The sequence below is a fragment of the Scyliorhinus canicula genome, chromosome 18 (assembly GCF_902713615.1).
Source record: "Scyliorhinus canicula chromosome 18, sScyCan1.1, whole genome shotgun sequence".
Classification (NCBI taxonomy): Eukaryota; Metazoa; Chordata; class Chondrichthyes; order Carcharhiniformes; family Scyliorhinidae; genus Scyliorhinus; species Scyliorhinus canicula.
Genome location: NC_052163.1, coordinates 97,920,205 through 97,942,222, shown reverse-complemented (window position 1 = coordinate 97,942,222; position 22,018 = coordinate 97,920,205). Strand labels below are relative to the sequence as shown.

General features: G+C 45.1%; 2 protein-coding genes across 3 annotated transcripts in view; one reads left to right on the top strand and one right to left on the bottom strand.

Moving 5' to 3' along the window:
* Positions 1-22,018, bottom strand: part of lonp1 (lon peptidase 1, mitochondrial) — a 65,518-nt gene that overhangs the window by 13,704 nt on the left and 29,796 nt on the right. Inside the window, exons 11-15 of the mRNA XM_038776511.1 lie at positions 21,885-21,972; positions 21,496-21,618; positions 19,412-19,528; positions 18,687-18,827; positions 11,872-12,037 (exon numbers count right to left, since the gene is read on the bottom strand). Coding sequence (XP_038632439.1) covers positions 11,872-12,037; positions 18,687-18,827; positions 19,412-19,528; positions 21,496-21,618; positions 21,885-21,972 — 635 coding nt within the window. The remainder of the gene's footprint in view (positions 1-11,871; positions 12,038-18,686; positions 18,828-19,411; positions 19,529-21,495; positions 21,619-21,884; positions 21,973-22,018) is intronic.
* Positions 5,529-8,304, top strand: LOC119952897 (YTH domain-containing family protein 2-like). Of its 2 annotated transcripts, XM_038776512.1 has the most exons (3): positions 5,529-7,077; positions 7,263-7,321; positions 7,404-8,304. In XM_038776512.1, exons 1-3 carry the CDS (start codon positions 5,598-5,600, stop codon positions 7,458-7,460), a joined length of 1,596 nt encoding a protein of 531 aa, XP_038632440.1. In that variant the 5' UTR covers positions 5,529-5,597; the 3' UTR covers positions 7,461-8,304. The 2 variants fall into 2 exon arrangements, with proteins under 2 accessions (XP_038632440.1, XP_038632441.1); XM_038776513.1 differs by having other exon boundaries at positions 5,580-7,084; positions 7,242-8,304.

Genomic DNA, 22,018 nt, shown 5'->3' with positions numbered 1-22,018 from the left:
AGGGAGCGGGCGTTTGCCTACGCCAGGAGAAATGTGTATTACACGCAGCAGAGGTGACTAATTTAGGATACCGCTTGGACCGCCAAGGCCTTCATCCTGTTGACGACAAGGTGCGTGCCATCAGGCAGACCACCCTGCCAGGAGGGCCGCTGGAGATTTGTTCTTTCCTGGTGCTCATAAACTACTCTGGGAGGTTCACACCGAACCTGGAAACACGGCTGGATTCCCCTCCATCGATTGTTGAAAAGGGTCAGCCATGGGAATGGGCTCAGCCACAGTGAGCGGCTTCCTCAGAGGTAAAAAGCAGCTCTCATCTTCCCAGTTGTTGACCCATTTCAACCCAGCCAAGCCACTCCTGCTGATGTGCAGCACATCTCCTTATGGGGCAGGGGCCGTCATAGCCCACCGCATGGACAACGGTCGGAGGGCCCCATTGCATTCGCTGCCAGGACATTTGCCGGTTGTTTTCAGGGTGAAGAAATTTCACCAGTATGTTTATGGACATGCATTCATGGTGTTCACGGACCACACGCCTTTGTTAGGTCTGTTTAAGGAGGACAGAGCGATTCCCCCCCGCATAGCGACCACACAAATCCAACGCTGGGCCCTGCTGCTGGCCGCATACTCCCCACGCAGATGCATTGAGCCACATCCCACTCCCCAAAAGGTTGCCGACGCCTGCCTCTGCCGGCAAAAGTCATCGCCACCTTGCATTCTATGGATCCTCTGCCCATAACAGCATCATCCGTTTGGGTTTGGACCCTGACGGACCTGCAGCTGTCCCGTGTCAGGCACATTATCTTATGTGGGGCCCAACCTCACACTTTGCCAGATGACCCGAGGCCTATTCAACCAAAATCCCAGAGCTGAGCATCGAGGGCAGCATTATCCTGTTGAGTAACAAGAACATAGAACATAGAGCGCAGTACAGGCCCTTCGGCCCTCGATGTTGCACCGACATGGAAAAAACTAAAGGCCATCTAACCTACACTATGCCCTTATCATCCATATGCTTATCCAATAAATTTTTAAATGCCCTCAATGTTGGCGAGTTCACTACTGTTGCAGGTAGGGCATTCCACGGCCTCACCACTCTTTGCGTAAAAAACCCACCTCTGACCTCTGTCCTATATCTATTACCCCTCAATTTAAGGCTATGTCCCCTCGTGCTAGCCACCTCCATCCGCAGGAGAAGGCTCTCGCTGTCCACCCTATCTAACCCTCTGATCATTTTGTATGCCTCTATTAAGTCACCTCTTAACCTTCTTCTCTCTAACGAAAACAACCTCAAGTCCATCAGCCTTTCCTCATAAGATTTTCCCTCCATACCAGGCAACATCCTGGTAAATCTCCTCTGCACCCGTTCCAAGGCTTCCACGTCCTTCCTATAATGAGGCGACCAGAACTGTACGCAATACTCCAAATGTGGCCGTACTAGAGTTTTGTACAACTGCAACATGACCTCATGGCTCCGGAACTCAATCCCTCTACCAATAAAGGCCAACACACCATAGGCCTTCTTCACAACCCTATCAACCTGGGTGGCAACTTTCAGGGATCTATGTACATGGACACCGAGATCCCTCTGCTCATCCACACTACCAAGAATTTTACCATTAGCCAAATATTCCGCATTCCTGTTATTCTTTCCAAAGTGAATCACCTCACACTTCTCCACATTAAACTCCATTTGCCACCTCTCAGCCCAGCTCTGCAGCTTATCTATGTCCCTCTGTAACCTGCAACATCCTTCCGCACTGTCTACAACTCCACCGACTTTAGTGTCGTCTGCAAATTTACTCACCCATCCTTCTGCGCCCTCCTCTAGGTCATTTATAAAAATGACAAACAGCAACGGCCCCAGAACAGATCCTTGTGGTACGCCACTCGTAACTGAACTCCATTCTGAACATTTCCCATCAACTATCACTCTCTGTCTTCTTTCAACTAGCCAATTTCTGATCCACATCTCTAAATCACCCTCAATCCCCAGCCTCCGTATTTTCTGCAATAGCCGAACGTGGGGAACCTTATCAAACGCTTTACTGAAATCCATATACACCACATCAACTGCTCTACCCTCGTCTACCTGTTCAGTCACCTTCTCAAAGAACTCGATAAGGTTTGTGAGGCATGACCTACCCTTCACAAAACCATGCTGACTATCCCTAATCATATTATTCCTATCTAAATGATTATAAATAGTTTCTTTTATAATCCTCTCCAAGACCTTACCCACCACAGACGTTAGGCTCACCGGCCTATAGTTACCGGGGTTATCTCTACTCCCCTTCTTGAACAAAGGGACCACATTTGCTATCCTACAGTCCTCTGGCACTATTCCTGTAGCCAATGATGACCTAAAAATCAAAGCCAAAGGCTCAGCAATCTCTTCCCTGGCTTCCCAGAGAATCCTAGGATAAATCCCATCCGGCCCCGGGGACTTATCTATTTTCACCTTGTCCAGAATTGCCAACACTTCTTCCCTACGCACCTCAATGCCATCTATTCTAATAGCCTGGGTCTCAGCATTCTCCTCCACAATATTATCTTTTTCTTGAGTGAATACTGACGAAAAGTATTCATTTAGTATCTCGCTTATCTCCTCAGCCTCCACACACAACTTCCCACCACTGTCCTTGACTGGCCCTACTCTTACCCTAGTCATTCTTTTAGTCCTGACATACCTATAGAAAGCTTTTGGGTTTTCCTTGATCCTACCTGCCAAAGACTTCTCATGTCCCCTCCTTGCTCGTCTCAGCTCTCTCTTTAGATCCTTCCTCGCTTCCTTGTAACTATCACGGTAGCATGGTGGTTAGCATCAATGCTTCACAGCTCCAGGGTCCCAGGTTCGATTCCCGGCTGGGTCACTGTCTGTGCGGAGTCTGCACGTCCTCCCCGTGTGCGCGTGGGTTTCCTCCGGGTGCTCCGGTTTCCTCCCACAGTCCAAAGATGTGCGGGTTAGGTGGATTGGCCATGCTAAATTGCCCGTAGTGTAAGGTTAATGGGGGGATTGTTGGGTTACGGGTATACCGGTTACGTGGGTTAAGTAGGGTGATCATTGCTCGGCACAACATCGAGGGCCGAAGGGCCTGTTCTGTGCTGTACTGTTCTATGTTCTATCAAACGCCCCAACTGAAACTTCATGCCTCATCTTCACATAGGCCTCCTTCTTCCTCTTAACAAGAGATTCCACTTCTTTGGTAAACCACGGTTCCCTCGCTCGACCCCTTCCTCCCTGCCTGACTGGTACGTACTTATCAAGAACATGCAATAGCTGTTCCTTGAACAAGCTCCACATATCCAGTGTGCCCAACCCTTACAGCCTACTTCTCCAACCAACACATCCTAAGTCATGTCTAATGGCATCATAATTGCCCTTCCCCCAGCTATAACTCTTGCCCTGCGGGGTATACTTATCCCTTTCCATCACTAACGTAAAGGTCACCGAATTGTGGTCACTGTTTCCAAAGTGCTCACCTACCTCCAGATCTAACACCTGGCCTGGTTCATTACCCAAAACCAAATCCAATGTGGCCTCGCCTCTTGTTGGCCTGTCAACATATTGTGTCAGGAAACCCTCCTGCACACATTGTACAAAGAATGACCCATCTAATGTACTCGAACTATATCTTTTCCAGTCAATATTTGGAAAGTTAAAGTCTCCCATAACAACTACCCTGTTACTTTGGCTCTTTTCCAGAATCATCTTCGCCATCCTTTCCTCTACATCCCTAGAACTATTAGGTGGCCTATAGAAAACGCCCAACAGGGTGACCTCTCCTTTCCTGTTTCTAACCTCAGCCCATACTACCTCAGAAGAAGAGTCCCCATCTAGCATCCTTTCCGCCACCGTAATACTGTCCTTGACTAGCAGCGCCACACCTCCCCCTCTTTTGCCCCCTTCTCTGAGCTTACTAAAACACCTAAACCCCGGAACCTGCAACAACCATTCCTGTCCCTGCTCTATCCATGTCTCTGAAATGGCCACAACATCGAAGTCCCAGGTACCAACCCATGCTGCCAGTTCCCCTACCTTATTTCGTATACTCCTGGCATTGAAGTAGACACACTTCAAACCACCTACCTGAACACTGGCACCCTCTTGCGAAGTCAAATCTGTGCTCCTGACCTCTATACTCTCAATCTCCCGTACCCCAAAACTACAATCCAGGTTCCCATGCCCCTGCTGAATTAGTTTAAACCCCCCAAAGAGCACTAACAAATCTCCCCCCCAGGATATTGGTGCCCCTCAGGTTCAGATGTAGAGCATCCTGTCTATAGAGGTCCCACCTTCCCCAGAAAGAGCCCCAGTTATCCAGAAATCTGAATCCCTCCCGCCTACACCATCCCTGTAGCCACGTGTTTAATTGCTCTCTCTCCCTATTCCTCATCTCACTCCCACAAAATCTCCTATCTGTGCCCCTGACTATTGAGTCCCCAATTACTAATGTTCTACTCCTTTCCCCCCTTCCCTTCTGAGTAACAGGGACAGACTCAGTGCCAGAGGCCCGTACCCAATGGCTTACCCCTGGTAAGCCCCCCCCCCCCCCCCCCCCCCCCCCCCCCCACCCACACAAGTATCCAAAACGGTATACTTGTTACTCAGGGGAACGACCGCAGGGGATCCCTGCACTGACTGCTTCTTCCCAGTCCCTCTTACAGTTACCCATCTATCTCCAGTCTTTGGTGTAACTACTTCCCTGAAGCTCCTATCTATGACCCCCTCTGCCTCCCGAATGATCCGAAGTTCATCCAGCTCCAGCTCCAGTTCCCTAACACGGTTTTTGAGGAGCTGGAGTTGGGTGCACTTCCCACAGATGAAATCAGCAGGGACACTGACGGCGTCCCTCACCTCAAACATTCTGCAGGAGGAGCATTGTACTGCCTTCCCTGACATCACCTCTAGATTTAAAAAAAAACAAGAAAAAGAAAAAGAAAGGAAGAGCTTACCTGATATTCCCTCAAACCCTGCTCCCGCTGAAAGGTAACCAAATTTAAAGGCACTCACTCACCTTCACGACAGGCCCCTGCTCCCGCTTCCCAACCACCGTGGGGTGGGGGGGTTGGTTAGAGGAGGAGGTAGGGAACACTCACGAAGTGTTTCGGGTTTAACTGTCAGTTGCCAACAGCCCCTCCACAAACCACCTTCAACTTAGGCTGACCGCACTGCACGTATGCAAATTTCCCCAGAACAGCTGATCAGTAGCTCTGCTCTGCTGCCCCCTGCAGAGTCCTGGTTCCGGAACGTGGGCATGGCCCTCTCATGCAAAAGGTTACTGCATATGATAATGATGCATGGCGTTAAGAGTTCTGACACATATAATAATAAGTCATCGGCATATCGTAACATAGGGTGTCCTTGACCACCCCTTCCCTTTACACGGGGGCCGCAGCCTTGGCACTCGATTAATGATCTTTCCTCTTTTTAAAAAAAAAACCTCTCTCTCCCTCTCCGCTCGGAAACCGAATGGCGCAGAGACCGAAAGGCCAAGGAAATAAAGTGCAAAATGGAGCTGTTTATCAAAGGATGCACTAAACGACGATGACTTTGAGCCTTATTTGAGCACTCAGACCAGAACAATACATATACTGACATGTCTGACTCCTACCTACCAAGTTACTATAGTCCATCTATAGGGTTCCAGTATTCATTAAGCGAGGCTGCCTGGTCTACAGGAGGAGACCCACCTATGCCCTATCTGACATCGTATGGACAGCTGAGTAATGGAGACCTACCTGATGCAATGTTTGGACAGCCAGGAACTTTGGGGAACACTCCTTTCCTGAGCCAGCATGGGTTTAATTTCTTTCCTAGTGGTGTGGACTTCTCGGCATGGGAGACCAGCAGTTCTCAGGGACAGTCCACTCAAAGTTCGGGCTATAGCCCCAGCAGTTATGCCTACGCTCCTAGCTCTTTGGGTGGAGCAATGATGGATGGACAGTCAGCTTTCACGAATGAGACGCTGAATAAAGCACCAGGTATGAATAGCATTGACCAAGGTATGGCAGGACTGAAGATAAGTGGTGGTGAGGTCGCCAGTAACGTATCTAAAATGGTAGGTTCTGCTGTTGGGAGTAATCCTATATCGACTATTTCAAATAATGCAATACCTTCTAATCCCATGCCACCAACTACTATCGCTCCCCCGAAGCCAACTTCATGGGCAGATATTGCAAGCAAGCCAGCAAAATCCCAACCCAAGAAGGCAAAAGGTGGATCTAGTGGACCATCCCTTCCACCACCTCCAATTAAACATAATATGGATATTGGTACCTGGGACAACAAGGGAACTGTGGCCAAAAGTGCTCCTCAACCATCAAATCAAGCCAGTGGCCCGCAGCAAAACCAGCCACCTCCGCTGCCAGTAAACCAGCAGGTGGTGAACATGCAGCCACTGCAAGTGTCGTCTGGCCAGCAGCAGCAGGTGCCGCTGCAGCCAGTACAGCAGCAGCCACAGCCAAACCGCTGGGTTGCACCCCGCAACCGGGCAGCTGGCTTTGGTCAAAATGGAGTGGATGCTGGAGGCATTGGTCTGGCACATGGCAATTCAAATTCTGCTTCAGTGGAAGCACATCCAGTCTTGGAGAAATTGAGATCTGTCAACAACTACAACCCCAAGGATTTTGACTGGAATCCCAAACACGGACGAGTTTTCATCATTAAGAGCTACTCTGAGGATGACATCCATCGCTCTATAAAATATTCCATTTGGTGTAGTACCGAGCATGGCAATAAGAGACTGGATGGAGCATATCGTACCATGAACGGCAAGGGTCCTGTTTACCTCTTGTTTAGCGTCAATGGGAGTGGTCACTTCTGTGGTGTCGCCGAGATGAAGTCAACTGTGGACTACAACACTTGTGCTGGGGTGTGGTCTCAGGACAAGTGGAAGGGGCGGTTTGACGTGAGGTGGATTTTTGTGAAGGACGTGCCCAATAGTCAACTGCGGCACATTCGTCTGGAAAATAATGAGAATAAACCTGACACCAACTCCCGAGACACTCAGGAGGTGCCCTTGGAAAAAGCCAAGCAGGTTCTGAAAATTATTGCCAGTTACAAGCATACGACCTCCAGGGGCTGGTTTAGCTCACTGAGCTAAATCGCTGGCTATTAAAGCAGACCAAGCAGGTCAGCAGCACGGTTCGATTCCCGTACCAGCCTCCCCGGACAGGCGCCGGAATGTGGCGACTAGGGGCTTTTCACAGTAACTTCATTGAAGCCTACTTGTGACAATAAGCAATTTTCATTTCATTTTCATTTTTGATGACTTTTCTCATTACGAAAAACGTCAAGAGGAGGAGGAATGTGTTAAAAAGGGTGCCGATCTGACCCAGGAAGAGACAAATAGTATCAACAGCTGGTGAAGGTTGGACTGAAGGAGTACTTTTAATGCAACAGGAACGCCAAGGTCGTGTCAAGTAACAATGTATTCTCTGGAAATGTGACGTCGACCTAAATGTCGTGTCCTGAATTCTCTTCAAGAAATTGAGTGATAATGAAGACCCCCTCCCCCCAGCACCCTTCTTCCCGTCCTGTCCCTACCTTCCCACTCGCCCTCTTTCATTTTCAGTGAACTCTACGACTTTCAGACTTGTAGTTGTCAAACTTTAATCCTCTTCTATAGAACTTTGGTAACGATAGCAAGAACTAGGTGGGGAAAAATGTTTAAAAATCCTTTCTCAACAATCGGTTGTGACTTTACAAAGTGGTACAACTTGTTTTCCTTCTGTTTTAAAAAATTTTTTAAATCGATTTTTGATTTTTATGGTTCGTGGGCTACATTTAAATACATTTCCTTGGGAAAGAAACCAGCTGCTTCACTGCATCCGAAAGGTCATCGCACAGCTGGGTCAGCACGTGGACAGATTCCTTCTCCAACTCAAGTTTAATTTATGGAGCCCAAACTGAAACATCCAGGTCCTTTTGAGAACTGCATCCCACCCTAACCACGTTTTCCTGAAAATGCTGCTCATTTTGTTTCAAAAATGCTCCAGGAAAGAGCTGTTACTTCTCTGTTGTCCCTCCTTTCGTTGCACAAAAATTAAAATGGTTACTGTTCACAAAAGTTAAAGTGAGCAAGTTTTTTTTAAATTGCCGCAAATTAAGTCTAAATCCACCTAACTAATAAAGAAGACTGGACTAAAGGAATACTGTAAGGAATTTTTTGGACACTGAACTTTGAAAAACAAAAACTGCTTATTCTTTTTCACTCCTCGTCAACAGTGAAAAGCTGGGAATTTGCCCTTCATTATTAATCACTTCTCAGTAATAAATGTGATATCCTGTTCAGCAAAAAAAAACATAGGGTGTCCTTATATACTGATGACTTATTATTATACATGTCGGAACCAAGTGTGTCAATAGGGGGAATACTGGAGCTGCTTTGGGTGTTTGGGTCTTTCTCAGGATACAAATAAAATCTAGACAAGAGTGAATATTTTGTGGTGTCGCGGCCAGGGGTGGGGGGTCTGCCATTCCGTAAGGCAGGGATTCACTTTAGATACCTGGGGGTGCAGGTTGCCCAAGACTGGGGGGGGGGGGGGGGGGGGCCTGGAGGTGCAGGTTGCCCAAGACTGTTGGGGGGGGGGGGGCATCGCGATTCCTGTTTATTTTTCAATGCCTGCCAATTTTCCTGCCAAAGGCAATTTTTAGAGAGATTGAAGGGATGATTACCTCGTTCATATGGGGAGGGAAGGTGGCCAGAATTAAAAATATGCTACTACAGAAGGGAAGGCAGGCAGGGGGTTTGGGTCTTCCGAACCTGATGTATTGTTACTGGGCGGTGAATGTGGAGAAGGTACGGAGCTGGGTCAGAGGGGTTGACTCCCAATGGGTCAGAAGGGAGGAGAGTTTGTGTAGGGGGTCAGGATTGAAGGCGCTAGCAACAGCGCCACTCCCAACTGCCCCAGGGAGATACTTGGAGTCCAGTAGTAATAGCTTCTTTCAAAATTTGGAGGCAGTTTCTACAGCACTACGGGTTGGGGGCAGGGTCAAGGGAAATGCCGATTCGGGGAACCATAGATTTGAGCCAGGGAAGTGGGATGGAAATTTTTGGAGATGGGAGGAGAAAGGAATTAGGACACTAAAAGATTTCTTGGGGGTCGTTTTGCGGGATTGAAGGAGCTGGGGGGGGAAGTATGGGCTGGAGCAGGGGGAAATATTTAGATACATGCAGGTTCGAGACTTTGCCAGGAAGGAGATACAGAATGTCCCAGTAGAGCCGGCTTCACATTGCTGGAGGAGGTGCTGACGACAGGGGGACTGGAGAAGGGGGTAGTATCGGCGGTTTATGGGGCTATTTTGGAGGAGGAGAGGGCGCCATTAGAAGGGAATAAGGCAAAGTGGGAGGAAGAATTGGGAGAGGGAATGGAGGAGGGGTTCTGGTGTGAGGTGCTCCGGAGGGTGAACCCCTCGTGTGCGAGGTTGGGGATGATACAGCTGAAGGTGGTGTATAGAGCGCACCTCACAAGGGCAAGGATGAGCCGGCTCTTTGAGGGGGTAGAAGGTGTGTGTGAATGTTGCGGGGGAGGCCCCGCAAACCACGTTCATATGTTTTGGTCCTGTCCAAAGCTGGAGGATTACTGGAAGGAGGTGTTTAGGATAATCCCTAAAGTGGTGCACGTGAAACTGCACTCGGGCCCTCGGGAGGCCATATTCGGGGTGTCGGACCGGCCAGGGTTGGAAACGGGCACGGAGACAGATGTTGTAGACTTTGCCTTGTTGATCGCCCGAAGGCGGATCCTGTTAGGGTGGAGATCAACCTCTCCACCCTGTGCCCTGGCGGAGAGACCTGCTGGAATTCTTAACGCTTGAAAAGGTCAAATTTGAACTGAGGGGCAGGATGGAGGGCTTCTACAATTCATGCGCGTGATTTATTATGCTCTTTCGAGAATTGGATCACATCGAACATTAGGGGGGATGGGGGGCTGTGTGTGTTAATGGTGACTATGGGTGATTCCTGATTCCTTTTTGTCATTTGTTTATGTTAACATGCGGGCCAATGTCTGGGGTTTGGTGGGAGGATGGAATTGTTGTTATTGATATGGGGATTGACATTACATTCGTTACTGATTATTGTTGGGTGTAAATTTAGGAGAAAATGTGAAAAAGGAGAATAAAAATATATTTAAAAAAAGAGTAAATTAGTAGCATTGATAGAGGATTGGTTAATTAATAAAAAGCAAAGAGTGGGGATTAATGGGTGTTTCTCTGGTTGGAAATCAGTAGCTAGTGGTGTCCCTCAGGGATCAGTGTTGGGCCCACAATTGTTTACAATTTATTTTGTTTTTTAAATTTTATTTATTATTATTTTTTTAAAATTTAGAATACCTAATTATTTTTTATTTTTTCCCCAAATACAATGTTGAAAAATGTGTGGTTGTCCATTTTGGTAGGAATAACAACAAAAGGGATTATTATTTAAATGATAAAATAGTAAAACATGCTGCTGTGCAGAGGGACCTGGTTGTCCTAGTGCATGAGCCGCAAAAGGTTGGTTTACAGGTGCAAGAGGTGATTAAGGCGCCGAATGGAGTTTTGTCCTTCATTGCTAGAGGGATGGAGTTTAAGACTAGGGAGGTTATGCTGCAATTGTATAAGGTGTTAGTGAGGCCACACCTGGAGTGGTGTGTTCAGTTTTGGTCTCCTTACCTGGGAAAGGACGCACTGCCCAGTGAAGCAGTTGAGGCTCCTTCATTAAATGTTTTCAAGATGAAGGAATAAAGGGTTATGGTGTTCGGTTGGGAAAGTGGAGCTGAGTCCACAAAAGATCAGCCATGATCTCATTAAATGACGGAGCAGGCTCGAAAGGCCAGTTGGCCTACTTCTGCCCCTAGTTCTTATAAGAACATAGAACATATGTTTGATAAAACCTTGCTGTCAAAACAGGATTGTGGTTTCAGGGACGTGTTTGTGATTACTTAGCAAGGGAAACTTGTGAGCCACATTGGCAATTGCTATTATTTGTAAGATTGCTAAACCAAGCTTTTAAATGTAACAATGGCCGATTGGTAGGAATGGGCACAGCCACAGGTGGACATTAACTTGAGGGAGGGAATTTTAAAGTAGAAGAATTGCTTCTGAACTAGAAGCTAATGTAGGTCAGCAAGTACAAGGGTGATGGGTAAATGAGATTTAGTGCAAGTTAGGATGAGGACAGCAAATGTTTGGACAGTCCCAAAGTCTATGGGGGGTGAAAAACAGGAGGCCATCCATAGAATACTGGAATAGTCGAGTCTAGAGGCAACAAGCATAGGCAAGGGTTTCTGCAGCACATAAGTGTTTTAAAATAAATTTAGAGTACCCAATTCATTTTCTAATTCAGGGGCAATTTAGTGTAGCCAATCCACCGACCCTGCACATCTTTGGGTTGTGGGGGCGAAACCCACGCAAACATGGGGAGAATGTGCAAACTCCACACGGACAGTGACCCAGAGCCAGGATCGAAGCTGGGACCTCGGTGCTGTGAGGCAGCAGTGCTAATCACTGCGCCACCATGCTACCCTCTGCAGCATGTAAGTTAAGGCAGAGGCACGATGTTGGATGGAAGTAGTTGGAAATATACTATTTTTTTATTAAAAAATTTTTTTTTTTTTTTTTAAAGTGTACTCAATTCATTTTTTTCAATTAAGGGGCAATTTAGAGTGGCCAATTCACCTACCCTGCACATCTTTGGGTTGTGGGGGCGAAACCCACGCAAACAAGGGGAGAATGTGCGAACTCCACACGGACAGTGACCCAGAGCCGGGATCGAACCTGGGACCTCAGCGCCGTGAGGCAACAGGGCTAACCCACTGAGCCACCGTGCTGCCTTGGAAATATACTATTATGTTGCTCTGATTCAATCAATTCAAAGCTCATCCACTTACCCATTGCTGTCCAGGCTAAACCCATTACAACTCCTGGAGGAGTGACATCATACATCCTGTCCACTGTGAAAATAGGTTTTCCGACAAAATCTTGGAGGTTCTCAGGGGTTGCCATCACCGAATCAGCCTCCTTATGTACAATTTTATAAGCAGCCTTGCGAAACACCTGCAGAAGAAAAATCGACACTTGCACTTGCAGAAATTCAATGAAATGGAAAAACATGCACAAAACATAGAATTAAAAAAAAAATTTAGAGTACCCAATTATTATTTTTCCAATTAAGGGGCAATTTAGCGTGGCCAATTCACCTAATCTGCACATCTTTGGGTTGTGGGGGTGAAACCCACGCAGGCACGAGGAGAATGTGCAAACTCCACACGGACAGTGACCCAGGGCCGGGATTTGAACCCGGGTCCTCAGTGCCGTAGGCAGTAATGCTAACCACTGTGCCACGTGCCGCCGACACAAAACATAGAATGGAGATTAAAATGCAATCCCAACTGCATGATGCATCCAGGCTTTAAAAGCAGTACAGAGGAATATTATGCAAGATAACCAGCTCACCAGAACAATCTGCAGCTCCCCAATCATAAATACCCACTTTCTGAATCTGGGGACAGGGATAAAATAAACAACTTCAAACGGGTTACTATAAGATGATGAAACTGGCTCTCATTTTGTGCCGACATGTGCATGCAAACACATAGTTATTCTTTCCAATAGGGATCGTTGGATTTGCCCCAAACAAACCATCTGAGCTTCCTCACCAATGAACTGCATTCAATGGTGTGAAGTCGCCGTCTGCGCAGTAGATACAAACTAAACATGCCATACATAGTCTTGACATTTCAAGTGGAAGGAATGTAGCCGTAGTTGATTACTGCCGAGCAACCGTTCCGGTACTGGAAATTAACCATTTAGAAATGTGACTTCTCATTTCTTCAGATATTAATCGCTAGGAAATTTATAATTTTTTTTTTCTCCCCAGTTTGTCTTTTCTCTCTCTTAATCCAATGAATCTTTCTCTTCATTTCTTTTTCTGTGCCAGATTTGATATCAAATTCACCCATTTAGTTTACACTCTTCTCAGTTCTTGCAGTGTTTATTTCACAACTCTTCAGTCTTATGGAAACATAGTCACTTGCCTTGTCTACCTGGGTCCCAGAGGCCCAATGTCCCATGTTATGACACTATGAGCTCCCAAATTCAGCCACTTTTTAAAATCATAATCTTAGTGTCACAAGTAGGCATACATTTACACTGCAATGAAGTTACTGTGAAAAGCTCCTAGTCGCCACATTCCGGCACCTGTTCGGGTACACACTGTTCCGGTACACAGAGGGAGAATTCAGAATGTCCAATTCACCTGACAGCACGTCTTTCGGGACTTGTGGGAGGAAACCGGAGCACCCGGAGGAAACCCACGTAGACATAGGGAGACTCCACACAAGACAGTGACCCAAGCCGGGAATCAAACCTGGGACCCTGGAGCTGTGAAGCAACAGTGCTACCCCCTGTGCTACCTTACCGTGTTGCCATCCAATTAAAAAATGTGCAAGCTCAAGTTTAGCTAATGGTAGACAATGTTAAGTGCCTTGTTGCATCAAAATTTGGACCAATAAAATTTCAATACAGCTTTCAAACAATTCCCAAGATGGAAACACCCTCTCTCCATATATTTAACAAAGTGGGACAGAAAGAAGGAAAATGCAATGGTGTTATAACCCGCACAAGACCTTCGGGGGTCCGACCAATTAGTATCCCCGGGTCTCATTGAGCAAGATGGGGCGGGGGCCCTATCAGCGGACATGATATATAAAAGCTCAGCCTGGAGCGGCATGGTGGCACAGTGGGTAGCACTGCTGCCTCCTGGCACCGAGGACTTGTGTCCAATCCCAGCTCTGGGTCACTGTCCGTGTAGAGTTTCAACATTCCCCCAGTTTATGGGTGAGTCTCATCCCCACAACCAAAAAAGATGTGCAGGGTAGGTGAATTGGTGCCACTAAATTTCCCCTTAATTGGAAAAAAAATAATTGAGTACTCTAAATTTAAAAAATAAATAATAAATAAAAAGGGATTGTTACATTTCATTTGGAGGGGAGGGGAGAGAGGATGGGCGGCACAGTAGCACAGTGGGTAGCACTGTTGGTTCACAGCACCAGGGTCCAAGGTTCGATTCCCGGCTTGGGTCACTGTCTGTGCGGAGTCTGCACGCTCTCGCAGTGTCTGCGTGGGTTTCCTCCGGGTGCTCCCGTTTCCTCCCACAAGTCCAAAAAAGATGTGCTGTTAGGTAATTTGGACATTCTGAATTCTCCCTCTGTGTACCCGAACAGGCGTCGGAATGTGGAGACTAGGACATTTTCACAGTAACTTCTTTGCAGCGTTAATGTAAGCCTACTTGTCACAATATTAAAAACATTTTTTCAATTTAGAGTACCCAATTTATTTTTTCCAATTAAGGGGCAATTTAGCATGGCCAATCCATCTAGCCTGTACATCTTTGGGTTGTGGGGACGAAACTCGCGCAAACACAGGGAGAATGTGCAAACTCTACACTGAGAGCGACCCAGAGCCAGGATTGAACCTGGGACCTCGGCGCCGTGAGGCAGCAGTGCTAACCACTACACCACTGTGCTGCCCCAAAAGTTATTTTAAAATTATGTATAAAACTCGGCCCAAGTGTGAGCCAAGCAGAGAAGTCCTGACTGGGGCCAGTGTACAATGTGTAAATACTTTCTTGTTCAATAAATAACCAGTTTCATTAAGCCTCTCGTGTGGACTCCTCTGTGGACACAATAAATGGGGACCAAACCTTGTACCATGTCCAGTCCTACACCCTGTGCTAAAAAACATTAGACTGCAAAGACTTTATATTTACATTAAAAAAAAGTTAGATTCATGGTTTTTTGATGCACACGGCAAGGCCAGCATTTATTACCAATCCCTAATTGACTTGATGATAGCGAGCTGCCTTCTGAATTGTTGGGCAGTTAGGTGCTCTTTCAGCAACAATTAATATATTTCTAAATCAGGATTATGTGTAACTAAGGGGAGAACTTGCAGGTAATGTTTCCGTACACCTGTTGCTCTTGTGTTTCCACGGAAGGTCACGGATTTGGATGCTGTCAAAGAAGTCTTGGTGCCATGCTTCTTGTAGACAGTACACAGTGTAGTTTAAGTGCGCTGGTGGTGGAGGGACTGAAGATACTGCTAATAAGCAGGCTGTCTTATCCTGGATGACGTTGAGCTTAAGTGTTATTGCAGTTGTGCTCATCCAAGCAAGTGGACAGGGTTCAATCACACTCCTGGTTAAGTGGTGAGTCACTGCTTGCAGAATACAGTTTCCGGCTTGCTCTTGTAGCTACAGTGCTGGTCCAGTTGTATAGCATAAATGTTACTTGCTACTTATCAGCCCATGTATGAATGTAACAATAATAATAATGTTGGCCTGGTCATATTCTGCTTCATTATCTCAAGAATTGCAGATGTAACTACAATCTTCAGCGAACACCTCTACTTCAGACCTTATCATACAGGATGTTAATTGATGAAGCAGCTAAAGACGGTAGGGCCAGCACACTGCCCTGAAGAAGTCCTGAAATGATAGGTTTTCAATAATCATAATCATCTTCATTTGTGCTCTATATTGTTGTGATATTGTATGCATGCAAATGCAGTCAATGACATGTACCTTTAAGAAGCTACATTGTGACGTCACCATGTGCAAGGCTGGAGTATAAAAGTACCACCTCCATGTTAGTTGCACCTCAAAAGAGTCTTGATGCGTGCTTACTGCAGGACAACAAACATGTTGCTTTTGGCTCAAAGGCTCAGCCACTGCACCAGCGAATACTCTAACATTGAATGCAAACCTCTTGCATTAGTATTTGACATCCAACATTTTCACAGAAGTTTGGAAAACATTTCATGATCCAAACAGACCACAAGCCGCTGGCAGTGATCTGGCAGAAATCCCTCACCAGTGCACCACCACAGCTCCAACGTCTGCTTGTGAAGATTCAGAGCTCTGACCTCGATGTCCAATATAACTCAGGCTCTAAAATGGTAGCCTGTAACACCCGGAGTCGTTTATCCAATCAAACCAACAACAGAGATGTGCCTGCAGACTTCCCTGTGGGCAATATTGAAGACAACCTCCATGTTGACTTGATCCACTACCAGTAAAGACAAGTCAAAATTATGTGACAAGACAACAGCTACAAAAGATGAAGCAAGTTATTATCGCTGGTTGACTCGAGCACATCAAGGATGTGCAAGAAGAGACGGCGGCATGGAGGCGCAGTGATTAGCACTGCTGCCTCATGGCACCGAGGACCTGGGTTCGATCTCGGCCCCGGGTCATTGTCCATGTGGGATTTGCACATTCTCCGTGTTTGCATGGGTCTCACCCCCACAACCCAAAGATGCGCAGGGTAGGTGAATTGGCCATATCTTTTTATTAAAACAGTAAAAAATATATACAAGGCCAAACGGTACAAACACTCATTTTGTGTTGGAGCAAATTGCCCTTAATTGGAAAAGAAAATAATTGGGTACTCTAAATTTATTTAAAAAAAGAAAGGATGTTCAAGACGCAGGCTGCACGGTGGCGCAATGGTTAGGACTGCTGCCTGACTGTGCTGAGGATCCGGGTTCAATCCTGGCCTGAGTCACTATCCGTGTGCAGTTTGCACATTCTCCCAGTGTCTGTGTGGGTCTCACCCTGCCACAACCCAAAGAGGTGCAGGGTCGGTGGATTGGCCACACTAAATTGCCCCTTAATGGGAAATTTAAATAAATTTTAAAATAAATTAATTTTAAAAGGATGATCAAGAAAGTATCTGGTCATTCTGGCACTACAGAGTTGAACTAGGCACCTCCAGAAGCATCATATTCAAAGGGAAGCAAGTCCTCATACCTCAGGCAATGAGTAAAACCATGTTAAGTAAACTACACATCAAACACGAGCACAAAATGAACAAAGCTCCTTGCCAAAGAATCGGTCTATTGGCCAGGTAGTTAACGGACACTGACAGACTGACACAGACATGCCATGCCTGTCAAGTGCACAAACCAATCAGGTGCAGAGAACCATTGCTATCACACAAAATCCACTGTCCCATGTTTGAAAATAGCTACTGATTTATTCCATCTAGACAATGGAGATTACACCTTGGCAACTGACTTTTACCAAATTCCCTTTTGTTCACCAGCTCAGGGACGCAACCAGCTTTGTGGTTGATGACACATTCTGCTATTTTCAGCGTGTAGGTGTACCTGAAACCATAGGCTGAGTTGACTATTTCAATATACAGAGCAACTCTTCCAGGAAGTGTGCAAAATGTTGGGATAAAATACATCAGATCTTCCTTGCACTACCCACAGGCCAACAGATTAGCAGAACTGACCATCAAGATAATCAAAGCAACACTTACAAAGTGTAAGACAATCAAGCAGGTTTTCAGAATTGTTATGCTCAATCTTCGTACCACAGTACAGGGATACTACCGTCCAATTTGATCTTTGGGAGGCATGTCTTACCACCCGCCCATCCCATCTACTCCCAGTCCAGACAGAAGCTCATGATGCCTTACTAGAATGCAGAGAGAAGTGTCCCGGCAGCATGAGAAAACAGCAAAACAGCCAGCATAGTTAAATGTAGGTCCAAGTGTGTGCCTACAGAATCACCACACAAAGATGTGGGTACAAGGAAGTGTACTGCAAAAGCGCGCTCAGACATGGTCATATACGAGTTGCAAAATATACAGGTTCAGAGAAGAAACCATCGGCATATTCGTGTATTCTGAACTACAGACGAATCAGAATGACGATAACTCAGATACGGTGTGATTTCAGTTGCAGAGGACAACACAAGTACCAACACTATAAAGACAGGATGATCCTGCAGTGACCAATTTCCAGCAAGAAACAAGCCGAGAATGCATAACCACCAGAACACCACCCTGAAAACTAGATACGGTCACATCGTACGCCCACAAATCACAAAAACGTTATGTATAAAAGACTCCTCCGTAACCCACTCTTATTATACATCACATTCACTGTTATGTTTGTTCTCTCAGTTTTTCCTGAATAAAAATGGAGGGTGTTGTGATATTGTATGTGTGCCAATAAAGACAATGACATGTACCTTTAAGAAGCTACATAGTGACATCACTGTGAGAGAGATGGAGTATAAAAGTGCAGCCTCCATGTTAGATACTCAGTATTGCTTGTGCTCTCTATTGCAGATGTTCATTATTGCCTGTGACCCTGTATCAGAAAAATGTGCATTTTATGAGGCAGGAATACAGACAAGTAATCAGCCTATGTAATTGTTCACAACCAAGCCAGATCAAGACCTGTGCAAAGCTGCATATGGTTGTTACAAATAAACTTCAGATACTTGTGTTCAACTAGAACAGTCTTGTCAGTCTCAATATTTACTTAGCATAGAGTCAGAACCCTTGGAGGTCTACACCATAATTCTCAACAAAAACTGTGGCAGCAGATTGTGATGCACCATGTCATGTGTGACTTCAGCCAGTAAAGCGTTTTCCCCAATTCCCACTGACATCAATTTTATTATGGCTCAATGATGCCACACGGTAAATGTTGGGATCAAGGGAAATCATTCTCACCTCCCTTCTAGCATTCAGATCATTTGTTCATGCTTAGATCAAGCCTTAGATCAGGAACTGAACCATTCTGGCAGAATTCAAATTGGGCATCGCCAAACAGTTTATAGCAGCTGAGGAAGAGATCAACCTTTTCCTGGTTGGAACATTGATATAAGTAACCATGGCGCACTCACCTTCTCCACCTGTTTTTGCAGATTGCGAACCCCACTTTCTCTGCAGTACTGTTTAATCAGAACAGTAAGTGCTTCAGATGTGATCTGCGCACTCTCTTTGTCTAGACCGCAGGAATTCATTGCTTGAGGAACCAGATAACGCTGAAATAAAATAAGAATTAAAGTTTGCAACCCATAAGAAAAATAAAATTCATTACCAAATAGCTGCTTTTGAAGTGCAACATCTACTGTTTTGTAGGCAAACACGGCAGCCAATCTGTGCATAGCAAGGTCCATAAACAGCACAGGAGATGAACAAAATTATGTTTTTTGATAAAGTTGGTTAAATGATAAATGTTGTCCAAGGCACTAACAGAACTCCCCTGCTTTTTATGAATAGTGCCATAGGATGTTTTATATCTCTTTGAACAGGCAGATTTTGTTTAATTGATTTAATGTCTCAAGCAAAAGACAACATCTGCATCAACATGGCACTGTTGTGCGTTGCAGTATGAAGTAAGACCTCATGACCGAACTCAGCATTGGAACATAATTAAAGGGAAGCTTTGAACACAGACTAAACTCTGCGTGCATTTAAGTCACCAGGGCACAATTATTTTTATGACTTTTACAATTCAAAGTCCATTTCAGAATAATAGAAATAATGGAAAGTAACTTCATGTTCAAAAAGATCTGGTAGTAGTTTTTTTCTTTAGATCTATTATACTGGTTTCTAAATGGTGTACCTCAGCAATCGCAAGCTTCTCCTGTGCTACATAGCCCGAAATGTTAATCATCTCCATTCGATCCCGAAGGGGTTCTGGAATTGTTTCAGTCACATTAGCAGTGCAGATAAAAAGTACCTATCAAAGTAAGAGACACAGGTTTAGAGCAGATAATTCAACAGTGTAGCCCTTTTCTCCCCTATCAAAAGTCCTGATTCTCACTGGGCATGGTTTCACATGGTTGCCCCGAGACAGGGGTACTTTTACCTATAACACTAGTCCCAATGTGACCCCTGGTCTCTGGTAATCTGGCTCATGAAATCAACAAAACCCCTAGCATTCTTTTGTGCCAATACTTATTTGATGAATCGTGTTCAAATTTGGTGGCACAGGAGGCTCAGGAAGGGCTGCTTTAGTGCGGTTTCCAATGTGACTACATGCTACAATTTTGTCGACAAAATATATATTAGCTTATACACCCTGCCTTAGGGTATCTCACACTCAATGGCACATCCATGTTCCTTTCAAGGCCAAACAGCTGACCCCACACCTGTCCTTCTCTAATGCCCTCACAGGCATTACTCACAAGTGGGGATCTCAGCTTATTTTTACCATCCTTTGGGTGGTATTTCTACTATCAACTGGCAAAATCACTAAAGACCAGGGCTTAAAATATTAATATTGTATGGTTCAGAGGGTTTAACTCTTTAGCCATTAGACTCATGTAACAGCCAAACTGTTGGCCAGGTAGTTAAATAAATTTAGAGTACTCAATTATTTTTTCCCCAATTAAGGGCAACTTAGTGTGGCCAATTCACCTACCATGCACATCTTTGGGTTGTGGGGACCCTTGCAAACACGGGGAGAATGTGCAAACTCCACACGGACAGTGACCCAGAGTCGGGATCGAACCTGGGACCTCAGCACCGTGAGGCGGCAGTGCTCACCACTATGCCACAGTGATGCCCTACAGTCAGGTGATAATGACAGACCTGGTCATTAGCTCTCAATTAGAGATTTCTTATTAACTGAAGTTTAATTCCACCAGCTACTATGATGGGATTTGAACCCACATCCCCAGAGCGTTAGCCTGGGCCTCTGGAGTACTCGTCCAGTGACATTACCATTATGTCATGGTCTCCTAATTGCCAGTACAACACAAAACTTTGACTCTTGACATGTCATAGCATTTAAAATAAAACAGTAGAGGGATGATGCAACTCATTGACCTCACTTCCCACACATTTAACTGATACCATAAGAACTAGCCCCGATTACAAAAGTTATCCTTTAAACACACTAGCATTGACTGTACAAACATATTTTATGGTTAGTTCTAAAGATATATTTTTTAATGGTTACATGTGAAATCAGATATGGAAGTCCCACATTTAATCATCAATCATAAGCTGTTTTCACCAAGATTTGCTGCAGGAGAGGGCAAGATTGGTGGTCCAGTTGGAAGGTCCATGAGAGAACAGGATTGTGTTCGGCTGTGTTATCCTCTACGGTTGCAATATCTTCTGTGCACAGCAGCCAACAATCATTGTTTAGACTTAGAATAGTCACCAGAACAAGGTCATGGAAAGCTGCTAAACGGTATGAACTATATCGGAGCAGGGGATTAATAGTCAAAATAAATTCTTACAGTATACAATTGATAATTCTATTCATCTCTCGTAACAAATGCTTGTTTACTTCAAATTATAGGCCAACTCAATGTAACTAATAGCACAAAGTGGGAACTTAGTGCTTAAAAAATTGATCATTTGAATCAAGTGACTTTAAATTAAGCATTACAGTGTAATACTTTATTGTATTAATATGTCGGAACAAGGGAGCAGTATTTTTGTTCCCAAAATGTTATCCAGAATTTTGAGATCTCCGCATCGCATAAAATATGGCTGAAAAAAGAAACTGTTGTATTTCACATAATCATTTGTAGTAAATTCCAAAACGGAATTGATTGTGTTGAGAATTTACACCGACATGCAGCACTTGTAACTGAAGATTACAATTTACAACACAAGAAAAAGTAACCGATCTTGCAGTAATCGTGCAGGAGAGCAGAGAACAGGTCAAGACAAGGCAACCAAAAAATATACCTTTGACAAGTCAACTGGCACATCGAGGTAATGGTCCAAAAAGTTAAAATTCTGTTCCGGATCAAGTAGTTCCAGGAGTGCTGAAGATGGATCGCCCTGGTAACCACGACCAATTTTATCAATCTGCAACAGGCAGAAGCAATTATACAGGATCAGACATGATAGAAGTCTTTGTGAGCTATGTAACCAGCAATGGGCAAGAAACAGCTAGTTCATTCATCATTCCAGATCAGCACAATTCGATCAAATGCAGTGCAATATAAAATGTGAATATAGTGAAATGCCAATCACGGTCTCAAATTAGTGAATTATTGATCACCACTGATTTTGCAAAGGCCCTCAGAAGTCAGGCCTCTGCTACTAATTACAATTATTTTAAAGAATCTTACCTCATCAATAAGAACCAACGGATTTTCAGTCTTGGTTTTCTTCAAGCACTGAATGACTTTTCCAGGCATAGCTCCAACATACGTCCTCCTATGAAAAAAGGAATACAACATGCAGCTTAATACTACTGTCAACA